Genomic DNA, 15,562 nt, shown 5'->3' on the forward strand with positions numbered 1-15,562 from the left:
GAAAAAACACTAAAAGAGCTAAAGAGAGACACTATATAATGATAAAGGGAGCCAGTCACCAAGAGGAAATAATAATAAATGAATATATGAAACAATTGACAGACCTAAGGGGAGAGATCGATGCCATTATAATAATGGTGAACCCCCCCTTCAATGTCAATAGACAAATCGATGAGACAGAAACTCAGTAAAGAAGCAACAGATCTCACACAGACAATAGAACAAATGGAATTAATAGACATACACACAGCCTTGCATCCCACGGACACTGAATATGCATTTTTTCCAGCTGTACATGGAACCTTCTCTAAGATGGACAATATTATAAATCATAAAACAAGCCTCAGCAATTTGAGAACATTGACCAACATGGAGTGACACTAGAGATCAACAAATCAAAAATACTCCCAGGAAACATGAAAATTCTGGTAAGCTAAATGACATGCTACTGAACAAATGCACAATGGGTTACAAAAGAGATTAGAATTTTTAAAATTCTTTGAAACCAATAAAAAACACACCATTACAAAACATGTCAGATGTTGCCAAGGTAGTGTTAAGAGGTAAATTGGTTGCAATAGGCACATACATTAGAAAACAAGAAAGACACCAGGTAAATGAGCTAAGTATACACCTGAAGGAGCTAGAAAAACAGCAAAAATAATCCCAACAGAAAAAAAAGTAATGATCAAAATAAGAAATAAACCAGAGACCAACAGAACAATACACAAAAATCAATTAAAGAGTTGTTTCTTCAAGAAAATGAAACAATAGATAGCCCACTGGCCCTACTGACCAAAAAAAAAAAAAAAAAAGCATAAGACAAGAATAGTATCAGAGATGAAAAGGGGACCATAACAGACACCTCGGCCATACAGAGAACAATCAGAAATTACCACAAGCAAGTATATGCCAACAAATCAGAAGACTTCCAAGAAATAGGTAGATTCCTGCACTCATACCATCTATCAAAACTAAGACAAAAGGCAACAGAAAATCAAAATAAACCTAAAAACAAGACAGATTGAATCAATAATTAAATCCCTTCCAACAAAGAAAAGCCCGGGTCCAGAAGGCTTCACTGCTGAATTCTACAAAGTATTCCAATTTATATGCAGTCTGTTAATGATGGAAACATGATATGACATGCAACTGTATTTGTATACTACTGATTTCCCCTAGCAAGTCTGAGTTGCACATATAACAAAGAATCTGGATTAACTGCATAATATTTTATCATGCCAGACTTACAGCAGCCTTTGCAGTTTACAGTTTGGGTGGCTAAGTCCTTGATAAAAAGTCTTCATAGCTAGTTTATCAAGGTTGCTTCTGCACAGGCTCAATTCTTTCAAGTGTTCATTTGTATGAAGAACAGAACAGAGATCTTCCCAGCAATGAGTAATGATTTCATCATCACTTTGCCTAAATATAGAAAGAAAAGATCAATGAGTGTATTTCAGCTTAGATAACTCTGAGAAGATTAAATTGGATAAAACTGAGTGTACTTTGGAAATGGCAAGAGCATCCAGTGTACCCATAATGAATCTAAGTTTGCCTTATAGCTACATTTCTCCTCACTTGTGGGCAGGTTTGACAACTCAAAACTCTGGGTCCGCACCTTTGCTTTGTGTTGCCCTCAGGCCAAAAAAGCTATCTCAGACAAGTTTCTGGCCACCTCATTCAGGGGTTTAAATGCCCAGCCTTATTGCCTCCAAGTGGAACAACTTGGAAGTTTTATCCCACTCTGACAGCTCAGCTAACTATTTTTCACTCCCCTACATGGCACTTCTGAGGAAATGACCAAACACACTCACCTTATTTCAGGTGACCAACTTGAGCTTGAAATCTTCTCAAATATCACAGATACAGAGAATTTAATGGCTTGCAAATCTCGGCAGTGCTTGAGGCAAAATGAGGTCACAAACAAATGGATTTTTGCACAAATATTAACATCAACCTTTGGAAAATAGCTCATTGCCTGACATACGAATGCTTCATCTTGAGTCTCATATAGGTAGTGAAACAAGTCCAGAAATCCGAGCTCTGATGGAGAATAATCACTGTTTCCTAATACTTGCATTGTCTGCAATAACTGTTGTCTTACATCTAATGACATATTACAATTTAAAGCTTTTTCCAGTTGTTTTATTCGTTCTTCATTCAAAAGGCCAAACAAAAAGCATTTCATCTGCATCAAATGAGAGTCCTTATCATTTTTGCTTTCAAACACCGACTTCAAATTTTCAAAAGAATCAGCAGGATTATCCCTAGTTTCCCAATTGTCCTTCAACATATAGAACATAGCTGCAAAAAACTCTTGAACATGCAGATGGGTGAACACATAACAGTTTTCAAGCTCTCTGTCCCTTTGAAGAATATTCATGTCCAGAAATATTGAGACATCATATTTAGTTAACCCATACTTTCTGAGGTTTTCCCTGTAAAACACGTATGTCATAGTCCATATACCTTTAGCAGCCAAGCAGCACAGCCTCCCCAGTTGGTCCTGGTTGGGTAGATTAAGTGAGCATCCATCTACTGATGTGAACAAGTCAGAGATGTAGCAGGTAAAAAGATCTGTGGGTGTTCGGCAGGTCACTGTGACATCGCCATCCTTTTCCATGATCTGTTTCAGACAGGTACAAGCAATCCAGCACACAAGGGGGACTTGACACATGCTAAAAAGCATCTCATTGCTTCTTAGCAAACGGAATGCTTTCATACCCGAATTCTTATCTTCAAAAAATCGGCAAATATACTCCTTTCTTGCAAACTCAGGCATTCCTGGCACCTCTACATAATGCTCATTCTTTAACAAATGCTTTAGCTTTTTGGCATTTGTAAGTCTCAGTGTCAGCAATAAAGATGACTCAGGGAGCATCACTTTCCTTAGCAAACTACTCAGGAGGAATGACACTGGGTGCACCTGGCGCCAGTCATTACACAGGGCAAACTCAGGTTCCTCGAAGGCAAAGTTCAGTTCATCAAAACTATCAATAATAAAAAGGAGACTATTTGGCTGGGACAGGATCTTTTCAATGGGGTATTCTGTGCTGGGCCAGTCCTTTGATATCAGCTGAGCAAAGCTGCTTTCTTTCAGCTGGTTTATCTCTCTCCCATTGAGGTAAAATACATAGGCAAACCTCTGCTGATAGAGATTGCCCTCAGCCCAATCCAGCATTGCCTGCCTTGCCAACTGTGTTTTGCCAACTCCAGCAGCTCCCAGAAGCACCACCGTCTTTGGCTGTTCACCAGTTTTGACATCCACATCAAACAAATGCTCCAACAATTTTTTATCTTCCTGAGCAATTCTATAATGGAGAGTTCCAAGATCTCCAAGAAAGGAATGGTTATCCCACAGGAGGCTAAATTTTTCCTGTATTTGACTTCTGTATTCTGTTCTACTATCTAGGTTAGAAAACAGCAGGGAACAAAAATAGGCAATAAAACACATGATCAAAACAAATTCTGTGAGTTCTAATGTTAAAAATATTAGATGTGGGGTTAGGAAGAAGTAACAATTAAGGTCAAATTCAAAGCTGGTTTAGATTTTAAAAGTTACACCAAGATTCCTACATGTTTAAAACTTGTATTAGAATCTAGAAAAAACTCAGAATTGATAATGCATAAAATGAATTTGTGAGAGAAAATAGGTTAGCCTTTATTTACCAGAAATACTTTCTCTAAGCACTTTCCTTCTAAAACTAAACATATGTGGAGATTAGTTATTATCGAGATTAAAAAATAGATGCAAGAATTAATCACATTAACCAGGGAGGATCCCAAAGATATGCCTAAACTTACAGATTAAGATAATCCATGCAAGTAAAAATGTAATAAAGGAGGACAAAATCCCAGTGTCCATGTACAATGAAAATATAATTTCATCTTTATATGGCTAAACATGATTCCACATTAAGATTTCTATTTAAATGACATTTAACCAGCCTTTCGTGTTGCTGTTAGCCCGTATCAGAGTACCTGCCTTTGAGCCTAGTTCTGTTCCTTTTCCAGCTTCCTGCCCTTGGAGTCAGTAGGTGATGGTTCAAGCACTTGGGTCCCTGATACTCATGTAGGAGACCTGGACTGAGTTCCCATGTGCTGGCTTACTGGTTTTTTCCTGGTTCACATTGGAATGTGATAGACATTTGACGAGTCAACAAGCAATCTTCCATTTACTGTCTTTTAGCTTTTGAAGCAAATAATATTACAAATAGTAAGCATATATATGGCACTATCTCAGGGAAATCTCCTCAGAACTCCAATGTGACAAGAGTTCTCCCTCTTAAGTACAAATAATACACAGTATATTTTTCATTCACAGGATATATCCCAACCTGTAATCACTTTACATATTTACTATTGAAAGAAATGTATTTGGGAGGGTATGTCAGTACTTCCTCATATGACAGGAGACAGAAATGGAGCACTGTTTCATAAAACGGAAGTCTTTAAACAGCAGCAGTCAACACACTGTGGTGTTGGTTCACACAGGAAGAGGAGAATCAATCATTTCTTAACTTAGTTTTTTATTATTTTATCCTTATAATATTTTACAAAGTATTCTAAATTATGTTTTTCACAAACTACCCAGAATAAAGAAATAATTAGCTACATTAATGTAAATATCTACACCTGGGGAAACAGCTATTAGATCTGAGAAAATAAAAGTAACTTAATTACACCTCACTCTACAAAAATTCTTACATTCAGTCATAAGGTCACAATGAAGATATTATTCTCAAGGTCATTCAAGACAGTAAATAATTTTAATTTATTGCTGGTTGGAATTTAATGCAATCATAGTCATTTGTTGAGTGAGATCGTGTGAATGCAGTATGGCTAAGTTAAAAGCTATATCTAGAACCAGTTTTTTTTTTTTCTACTAACTAGAACTCAACAATGTAGACTTGAAAACAAAGTAGAGAAAATGGCAATGTATTGAACTAAAAATGAAATGGCCTGGTTTTAGAAATTGGATTTTATTTGGACTGACTGGTCTGAACTTCTGAACTTTTATTACGGCACTGTCTCTAAAAGAATAGACCAGATTAAAGGAATCCAGCGGTCCCTGCCAATCCAGAAACTCTTTAGTCCACACAATACAAATGTGGACAGTGCTTTGTGTCCATCAGACTAACAGCTTTTGACTAGGTATTTCCAAATACTACTCTCGTGAGGCCCCGAGTTATAAGGGGTTCGATTCTGCTTCTGGCCAGACATTCTTGTTGGCTCTTTCTGAATGAAACTGAAAGTAAAAAGTGGGGTATTAAAAGAATTCTTCAGTCACTTCTCAGCCTTTTGACTAAAATCAAGTGTAGAAGAATTCTTCAGAAATCCAACTTCCTCCCAAATCTGGACGAAAAAAAACCTATCTACTCACCCAGCACCAGGTCCTGACCACTGTGTATCTCTTTATCCTCAACATCTCCTGGTTCCATAGTCTTGGCTGAACCTGCAGGAGAAACACAAGCCTTACTAACTTTGGATGGTCCTAACAGGGTCCAGCATTCTCCTCAGTGGTCCAATTCCATAACCAACTTGGTTTAGGAAAGCTCGCACCAGCAGCACCTCAGACTCCATCAGCTAAGCTGAAGGAAGTGATGTGCTATTAGTAGTGCTTACACAGGAGATTGCTTATTGTGCCCCTACCCATGTTTAATGTAAGCCTGTTTCCTTGTCTATCCCACCTTCTCAGTTATATGGTGAAGATCAAAGGATAAAAGCGATATACACTGTTTATAGTTATAAGGCCTTGGATAGCAGTAAGGAATTTCAGATGTCTGCAGTATTTCATACTTCAGAATGCAATATTAGATTGATCTATGGCCTTTTCTGAAGTTTAGCCCATAAATCTAAAACAGCCATAATATATAAAAATATTTAACATATTTTAAGATATGTTGAGTAATATTTGTGAGTTTTCAAATTAGCTCTAACTTGCTTAGGCAAAGGTATACTGAAAAAGGCAATTCCTATTGATCAGTCTTCATCATCATTTTGGTTGGTACAAGATAGATAAATTTCCTCCAGTTAAGGAACCAGAATAGGTAACAGTGCAAATTATCCTTTCAACAATCCTCAAATGACTCAAAAAGCCCCACTACGTACATAACCACAGAGCTAGTGTCTTTCACAATAGTTGAAGCCCCTAATCTCTGATAACCTCTTTCCACGGGTTCCAGGAAACATTCCCCTCTCCCTAGACACAGATCTGTACCCAGAATCACTTACAGTTGATCTCTGCTTTTGCCCTCTCACACAAACCCTTTAGGTTCATCTTGCCAAAGATTTGGAGAGTCACATTCCAAGCCTGTTCTCTTGGATAATATTTATTCATCAGGTTAGCCAGATCTTCACGCTTGGCGTTCTTCACTGCAGACCAGGGTATTAGGGCATCTGTTCTTTGCTTAAGGAGTAACTTGAAATTATTGAATTCCTCTTTGTTTAGCTCCTCAAAATACAACAGCAGTCCAAAATCAGAAAAGAAAGACGATGAAGAATCTGCCATCGTGTCCACGAATTAACAATCAGCTTCCAGTGGAGAAAAGTGATCAAAATCAATGAAATACATAGGACCTATGGAAAACCAAGAGTAGAAACAGAAATAATAAATGTTTATAAATGCTTAATGTTTATTGAATCTAGCTATATATTTTTTAAAGATTTATTTATTTTTATTACAAAGTCAGATATACAGAGAGGAGAGAGACAGAGAGGAAGATCTTCCGTCTGATGTTTCACTCCCCAAGTGGCCGCAATGGCCGGTGCTGCGCCAGTCTGATCCAAAGCCGGGAACCAGGAACTTCTTCTGGGTCTCCCACACGGGTGCAGGGTTCCAAGGCTTTGGGCCGTCCTGACTGCTTTCCCAGGCCACAAGCAGGGAGCTGGATGGGAAGTGGGGCCGCCGGGATTAGAACCGGCGCCCATATGGGATCCCGGGGCGTTCATGGCAAGGACCTTAACAACTGCTAGGCCACGCCGCTGGGCCCAAATCTAGCTATATTTTAAAGACAACTACATGAGGTTTAGCATTGGCCCAGGATCCTCTAATACATTTTCTATAATAAAACTTCCTTCTAATATAGATGTCGTATATTTCTTCCACCTTACCTTCCTAGCTGCACCACTTGTGAACTATTAGAAAAAAAGACAAGTTATCTGATTTAGTTTTGTCTCCTGCAAAGAGGGTATATCAAAACCAACTCGGAGGACTGTAGCATGGACCAATTGAGGTAGTGGTCCATTTATTACCCAGCACATTATACATTCCTACTGAGTGGTGGTAATTTTCTTCATCCCACTTTCTCCTAACAACATGTCAGTCTATAAAACCATGCCAACACAATTCACGAAGCACATGCAATTGGAATGTGCTGCTATCTGTCTCTCATTAAACTGTCCCTTGTGATGAATACCCAGGTATCACTGGGGGGGGGTGTCTGTTCCTAACTTGCAAACTTCACATCCATTCCGCAGCACTACAGTTATTGTTGATGAATTCAGTGTTAAAACTTATTTTAACTTATCCAAAACAGCCTCCTATCATATCCTTGACATCAACTTTGGCATTTTACTATAATGCTCTCACCTAGAACCGATCACAAATTACTCAAATCATAAATTGTAAACTCCAATAATTCATTTCTACTGGTATCTATCATGTATCAGGGCAGTTTCATTCCCTCATTCCCAGTTTGACACTTCAAAATCATTAAATCCAAATTTTCTTTAATAATTTTTTTTTGGAAAGTCTTATTTTTACAGAGAGGAGAAACAAAGATCTTCCCATCTCCTGGGTCACTCCCTCAGTGGCCACAATAGCTGGACTCAGCCAATCTGGAGCCAAGAGCTTCTTCTGCATCTCTCTCTCCTCTCTCCTGGTGCAGTGTCCCCAAGCTTTGGGCTGTCCTCTACTGCTTTCCCAGGCCACAAGCAGGGAACTGGATGGGAAGTGGAGCAGCCAGATTACAAACTGGAGCCCATATGGTATCATGGTGCATGCAAGGCAATGATTTTTGCTACTAGGCTATCAGGCCAGGCCCAAATCCTAATTTTCTAAGTCCTAGATTTCCCCTTTAAAATCAACCATTTTAAAAGTCGTATCTTGCTCCTGGGAAGACCAATTAATCACTTAAGCACCCTCCACCCTCTCCCCAGTGCCCGCAAGTTTCTCATCTACTCTTCAGCAATTTGCCTGGAAGGACAGTAAGTAGTACAGCTCTTTCCCTAACAGCCTACGTTTCCAGTTTTCTATAATTACCCCACTTATTCTTGTTAATGGGATTGGAAAAGATATGGGAAAATTTACAGAGAGTTTACTAAAGAGCAGCTGAATTATTTGAAGAGTTACATAGGAACTCTATACTGTTATACCTGTGAGTACAGTGATTGCCGGACTAACAGTTGCTTTAAGATTGTTTTTAAAAAGCACTGAAATAATATGCTAGGTTACAAATAGACTGTATAAAATAGTTCTATGGTATTTTTTCCCCAAAAGAAACAAAACAGAATAGATTTGAGAAGATTAAGGGAATACTGATTTTTTTCCAGAACATACAGCATATGGTAGTAAGAGCAAGTACATCATAGAACACAATACTCTCAACCTCCTTTCTAGAAAAGGACAGATATTCCTGCATGTGGACGTTTTTCTTTCCCTCTTTATCTAAAATAAAGGAAGAGAGCTTCCTCTATTTCTCTACTGCTAGTCCCTCCAACCAAGATCTGAATCTCATCTGCAGCCATTTCCAAATATGTAACCCACTAGTAATCTCTTTTCTACACCTTTTCCCTATACTCCAAGTTATCCCCACAAGCACAGAAACATACATAAATCTAGTCTTTCACAATTCTCTCTTTCTGCCACATTCCCCCCATCATCATGATCAAACTCTTGATTGTTCTATACTTTATTTCACTTCTTTAATCCACTAGAATCTATCAGTTGCCACAATTTCACTGAGATGATACAGATTAGACTCTGGTCCAAAACTTGCCATTTGAGGATAAATTTTCATATCTATAAGTAGGAATCTTCAAGGATTAAGGAAACTAATACTCACCTAATTTACAAGGTTCCATTTTAACCATGGCTTTGATATTCTGTCCTTCCCTGGTTCTCAAAGTCCCCAATTTGCTTCATTTTCTTCCCACTTTTTGAGGGGATCTACAACTGAAGACCAGTCTGAAAACTATTTCATTTCTATGAGAAGAGATCTACTGCTCTAATAAATTACAACATACTTTAGTCTCCTGCCTAAAGGTTTTATGCTGTTCTCCGAGCATATAAAGGAATATATAGAGGAAAACCCAAAAATTTGGTGCTGTTTCTCTTGCATGACTGCATCAGTTCATTTTAAAATTTTCTGAACTAAAATGAGAATCCAGTCTTAAGATAATTTCAATTCACAAATTTATTTTTGTGACTTTTTAATTACTATAATACAGCCTAATGGTGAGGACTAACTGTGTAAGATCTCTATGAAAAACTTCCCAATTTTTAAAAATAGTCTCTACCTGCCCCCAATTTGATTTTCTCCATCATTTAGAGATACAGAAAATTGGAATTCAAGTTGACCAGGTTACACAGTTCATGAATGACTCAAACAACAAAGATCATTCTCTGTCACGTGGTGCTGCCTCTTTATTTTAACTTCATTCTCCTTGGCAGCAGGAATTCAGTGTTACAGAAATCTCTATACCAGAATTTATGTGGTACCTAATGAAGACCTCAACCTAGGATATAGGAGGATGCATATCTATATAGATAATGACAATTTTCTAACATACAATAGTTATGTGAGCATACAAGGTAAGGAAGGAATGTTTATTTTGGAAGCTAGACAAGGAAAAGTTTTAGTGAAGTAACTTTTAACCTAGCAAGCAAGGTATTCCGCTCTTTCATTTAGTCCTATCTGATTTCCCTTCTTAATCTAATGGAATCTCCTATTGCAGTTTCTCAACCCAACATGACTAACACTTTTTGCTGAATACTTTTTGTTTAGAGACATTGTGTTACATAATTCTTAGCAGCATTCCTGACTTCTACTCACTCCATTTCCTTAGAGCCCTGGATCTTCAGCTGTAGCAAAATGTTTTCAAACATTGGCAAATATCCCAAGGGCTGCAAACTACTACTGATTGAAGCCACTCCCAAAAACCTTACCCTCAATAGATCTCATCAATAGAGTACATAGCCTGGAAGATGACATTCTAGTAAGATTTTAACATATTAACAGAAGAGATACCATAATCTGGAATGGAAATAGTCAATGCAGTCTATTAGGACATCTTGTAAATCATTTAAATAAACCTTAATAATACCCTCCTATAATCGATCCCAGATATAGTGAATTCATAAATGGTTAAACTTTAAACCAGAGCGGGGTGGAGGGATAGCATATAAATGCATCAGGCCTTAAGAAAGGAACTGATTAGTTTGAGAACAATAAGAGACACGACCACGAATCAGAATACCTATCAAGAGAGATTTTTTTTAACCCCAGTGAAATTAAAGCCTCTTATTCATAAAAAGTAAAACCCAAAAGAAACTTAAAACATCAGAAATATCTATAGGTAATATGTAAAAAAAAAAAAGTGGAAATAACACCATTTAAAAACTGTCATAATTAACCATTAACCTTGGAGATAAGCACCCAGATCCAAATCTTGGTCTCCAATTCTGCAATAAAAGGAACAGGACTCTTCAGACAAAACTGCCAAATCTAAAGCTGTTTTGGAGAATATGGGAAAGACAATTGTATCTTGTGTTACAAAACAAGGGAAAAGAAGATGGGCTATGCCAGAAAGACACAGAATCCGATGGGATAGCACTCTCCTTGGTTTAAACAGATAATATAGAATTGGGTAACATACCGAAGTGTATATATATATATATACATATATATACATATATATATATACACACTATATATATATACACTATATATATAGGTTCATACATATATATACACACACACTATATATATACACTATATATATATTATATATATATATATATAGGTTCATACTCAATGTAAATGAGTGAATAGGGGAAGAGAGACAGATCTCCCTTACCAAAAAAAAAAAAAAAAAATCTTTCTGCAGATACTCTTCTTCCAAACCCCGCAAAACGTATCCTGTGCTCAGAAATTTGCTTCCAGAGCACTTAGGTGAAGGTATAGAAGTGGGGGAATAGAGTATTTTACAATAAGACAAATGACAACAACTGCCTCTGTCCAATAATCAAACTTACTATACTGTCAATCATAAGGTATTGTTGGCAGTTCGTATCATCAATATCATGAGATGAGAACAGCATGCTGCTGCTCCTTTCCAAAAGCTATGAACCCAGTGTTAGTATGAAGAATACCCTGGACAAACCCAAATTAGAGGAAGAACTACAAAATACCCGATTAGAACGTCTTAAAACCATCCACCTCATCAAAAATAAGCTGTCAAAGACCTTGACATACTAAAGAAATAAGTAAATTTAATATGGTGTCCTTGATAGGGTCCAAGCAATAGAACCCCCCCAAATAGTGAAATCCAAATTAAATGCAATTTAATTATTCTAGGTAACCAATAATCTTAATTGTGACAAACATCACAATAACTTTAGAATAGGCTAAATCAAATGATGGAGATCCAAGATTCCTTTCTGAAATGCTATGAAAGGGAACTATTCAAAAATAAAATATATTTTTAAAAAATTTGTTAATGCCCCCCCCAAAAAAACCCTAGCATCAATGTACATGCAGGTGTACCAGGAGATATCAGGCATAACTACAGTGGCTATTGTTGTAATTCCTAATCACCAGACCAAAAAAAATAAATAGAAAAACAGAAGTCCATCAATAAATAAAATATAGAGGGACTGGCATGTAGTATACCAAGTTAAGCTACTGCCTGCATGTAATGCTATCATCCCAAATAAGCACCAATTCAAGATCCAGCTGTTCCACTTTCCATCCAGGTCCCTGCTAATGTTCCATTAGTGGCAGTTGAGAGTAGCCCAAGTTCATGAGCTCCTGTCATGCATATGGGAATTCCAAATGGAGTTCCAGGCTCATGACTTCAACAAGCCCAGCTCTGGATGCTGTGGCCATTTGGGGAGTGAAGCAGAAGACTGATGATCTCTTGGTCCATCCCTCTCCTATATCACTGCTATCCAAACGAAAATTTTATAGAAATAAAATATGGAATCAGTGAATAATGTGTAATTGTTATATACAATGAAGTCCTATAGGTAATGAATACATCTGTAACTAGTTACTAAAATGAATTTTACAAGTAATCAGTGAAAGAAGTCAAAATCAGTTTAATGTGCCATAATTTCTTCTCAGAAAGATAAAAAAAAAAAAGAGTGGGCAATTGGCACAGTGGTTAAAATCCTGTATCCTGAATTGAAGGAGTGCCTGGGTTCCAGTCCTTGCTCAACCCGATTCATTTCCAGCTAATAGGCACCTGGTAGGCAGCAGGTAATGGCTCAAAAAGTTAGGTTCCTGCCATGCAGACGGCAATCAGGCATTCAGTTCCTCACTCCACTCAGCTCTGGCTGTTGTGGACGTTCAGGGTAGGAATCAGTAGACTAGACTTATGTTCCTGCCTCTCAAATCAAGATCAATGCATCAAAAATTAAATCACATTTATGGATGTATACATTTTTAAAATGAGCTAAGGATAAGGAAGTTACTATACAGGGCGGTTTAGTGTTACTTCTGTAGGAAGTTGGCGTGGACAAGCAATTATCAGAGCAGGTGTCAGCCCCTGCAGTTCATAGGTGACAGGAATGTTCTATTCTTTGGCCCAGTGATGGTTTACACGAGTGTTTATATGGTGTTCATTCACTAAGGTGCACATTCAGGACTTATGCTATAACCCTTTTTTATAAGTTATATTTAACACTCCTTTGGTTTTAAGAAGGTTCACTCACTAGAAAGACATGAAATATATCAGAACACTAATGCAGATTTACTTACAACTATTCTTGTAATGGAGAACAAAAGCAAGAGGCTAACAGGTATTGCAGAAAGGATTCAAACTTAAGCATACCAGGAAATACCACTTAAGACTGATCAGAGAAGCACACACACAAAAAAAAACCTCTAAAAAGCAGTATCTGTTGATAAGTAAAGCAGATATGACCGCTATACACATTGCTACTTAATTTACTTCTTGAAAACTACATGTCCACAAATATGAAGAACCTTGAATCCATACATGACTTCAATCAGTACCTTCTTCCCTGGGAAATTACCGAAAGGAGAGAATCCTAATTATGGAAAGAAAGCTTTGTGAATTCTTTGGACAACAAAATGTTCAATGTCATTAAAATGGCTCAATCATGCCCTCCTATCCGCTTTCCGGTAAATTAAAAGCACATGGTGGAAACAGAATTATAATTGAGGAAGTAAAATCCCACAAGGAACAAAACCCACCTATCAAGATAGGGTGTTTTCGGGTTTAGGACAAATTGCCACAGCTTCCTTTAAGAACATGTTCCTTAAATACAAACAAGACCGTAAAAAGAGAATATCCATCTCCAAATTCCAAAGAAATAAAGCAATTCCTGCCATTCGCCCTTGAATTTGACAGATGGGCCATCATTAATAATCACAGGGCAGTTTTAGGTCCCTGTTGGGGCATAAGGGAGTGGCAATGATAAAGCTTTGCCACTGCCACTATGGGGGTAAAGGGTGACCCCATGAAGGCAGCAAGCTTGGGCTGTTATTTCTACCAGTGTGCCAGCAAAGGGAGAAAGACACACCAGTGGTGTAGAGTACAGGAGCTAGGCAGTCTCGTTTTCAGTAGGGAACAGGGCTACGAAGAGGCATGGAGGAGGAAAACCAGCAGAGCACAGGTGTGGGAATTAAATGACAAACACCTGCTCCTGCGGGAGGCTGAGAGGGGCGTGTGTGTGAGGGGGAGGCTGCTGAATTCATCACAGCTGCTCAAAGTGCAGTTTCTCACACTTTTCATCGCAAATATTTAAAATTCAGCATTAGAGAGGAAGACAGAGGGATTTGGACATAGGGGTCAGGGTTAGGCCAGGAGCCTCATCTGAGTCTCCCTTGCTGCTGGCAGGTAGCATTTGGGTCGTCTTCCACTGCTCTTCTCAAGTACAGATCTGAAGTGGAGCAGCCAGGAGCCTGGCTGCACATTTTGGGATGTGGCATGGCAGGCGGTGGCCTCATGCTCTAGACCACTACGCCTGCTCCTCTCTCACTACTTTTACCTCAGCAAAGCTAAGCAGCATTGCACCAGAACTGTAGGCCATATTGAGTTTTTAATCAAGGGCTACTCATTACCCTTGTGTGAGCCTCGGCTTTTGCCCCCCGCCGGCCTGCCTCAACGTGCTGGCAGACAATCCTCTCCCTCCTCCCTTCCTTCTCACAGCCCTCCAAAGGACTCACATGGATCCCAGAGCAGGCAAAACACACAGGGCAAGCGGAGGGTTACGCCATACCTTGGGTTTCAGTGGCCTTTGGCGTCGAGGGTTAAATCCCAGCGCTGAAAGTCTCACTTCGAATGAGGCAGGGAAAGGAGAGCGGCCACAGTTCCTCGCTGTTTGAGAAGCAGCAGCGCTAACCCTGGGCTTATAACCCCTCCCCTCCGCACTCTCCCGTGACGCAGGGCTGCGCGGGCACCCCGCAGCGGGCAGCCAGTCTCCTTCCCATTGGCTGGCCGGGCGGGGAAGCCGCGCCCACTCATTTCCTGAGGGAGAAGCTACGCGGTTTGCGGTGGAATAACCTGTGCTCAACATACCTTGTAGGCCCTTCCGTTCCTGAGGAGCAATCATGGGTGGAGAATTAAGACTGTCTGCAAGTTGAACTTTGATTTGGGATGATCTTTTCTTAGATTGGCTGACTCCCAACAAACAGAATCTTCTTATTCGTCCATCCATGCACCAATCCATGTAATTAATTGAAATTATGGAGCACCAACTCGACGCCTGGCAGATGTGTGAGTCCTTTCCGGCCATAAACAAAATATCCAGTCTCCTTCAGCTGTACTTCCACCCCCAGGAAGCTTACCTTCTGCTGCTGGAGCGAGATAATGAATTGTGAGCGTCAGGTGGTAATTATCACTAAGATGAAAAACAGGCCTGAGCCATTTAGGGCTGGGGTGGAGGGGCAAGGGATAATGGCAGAGGCCCTCAGGCTAGGCTCTGCTTGTTGTATTTAAGGGAAACTCAAGTGAATTCAACCAGGATGGTCCTAACACTGTGTGTGGATTAATGGATAATGCAATTTCATCCAAATGCCACATAGCTGGCAATGCTGTTGTGTGAATTTAAGGCCTAGGCCCCCTGAAGCCAGGTCTAACAACCCTGTGAATTTGAGTTCTCTAACTTTAGAAGTAATCCGTGTGTGTGTGTGTGTGTGTTAAGAATTTAATAATTTGGGGGCCTACATTGCAGCAAAGTGGGTAGAGCTGCCTCCCTGCAATCCTGGCATCTCATATGGGTACTGGTTTGTGTCTCTATTGCTCTAACTCTTCTTTTTTTAAGGAAATAGCAAATGGAACTTTATCAGCTCTGATTTAGAACTAGAACAGT

The 15,562-nt window shown here is 39.1% G+C and overlaps 1 protein-coding gene across 1 annotated transcript in view; it reads right to left on the minus strand.

Moving 5' to 3' along the window:
* Positions 1-6,511, minus strand: part of NLRP14 (NLR family pyrin domain containing 14) — a 30,138-nt gene extending 23,627 nt beyond the window's left edge. The window contains exons 1-4 of the mRNA XM_040989021.1: positions 6,235-6,511; positions 5,380-5,455; positions 1,815-3,404; positions 1,252-1,416 (exon numbers count right to left, since the gene is read on the minus strand). Coding sequence (XP_040844955.1) covers positions 1,252-1,416; positions 1,815-3,404; positions 5,380-5,455; positions 6,235-6,511 — 2,108 coding nt within the window. The remainder of the gene's footprint in view (positions 1-1,251; positions 1,417-1,814; positions 3,405-5,379; positions 5,456-6,234) is intronic.
* Between the last annotated feature and the right edge of the window lie 9,051 nt (positions 6,512-15,562).

Source organism: Ochotona curzoniae, unplaced genomic scaffold (assembly GCF_017591425.1).
Source record: "Ochotona curzoniae isolate NIBS_2020 unplaced genomic scaffold, NIBS_Ocur_1.0 contig_517, whole genome shotgun sequence".
NCBI classification, from domain to species: Eukaryota; Metazoa; Chordata; class Mammalia; order Lagomorpha; family Ochotonidae; genus Ochotona; species Ochotona curzoniae.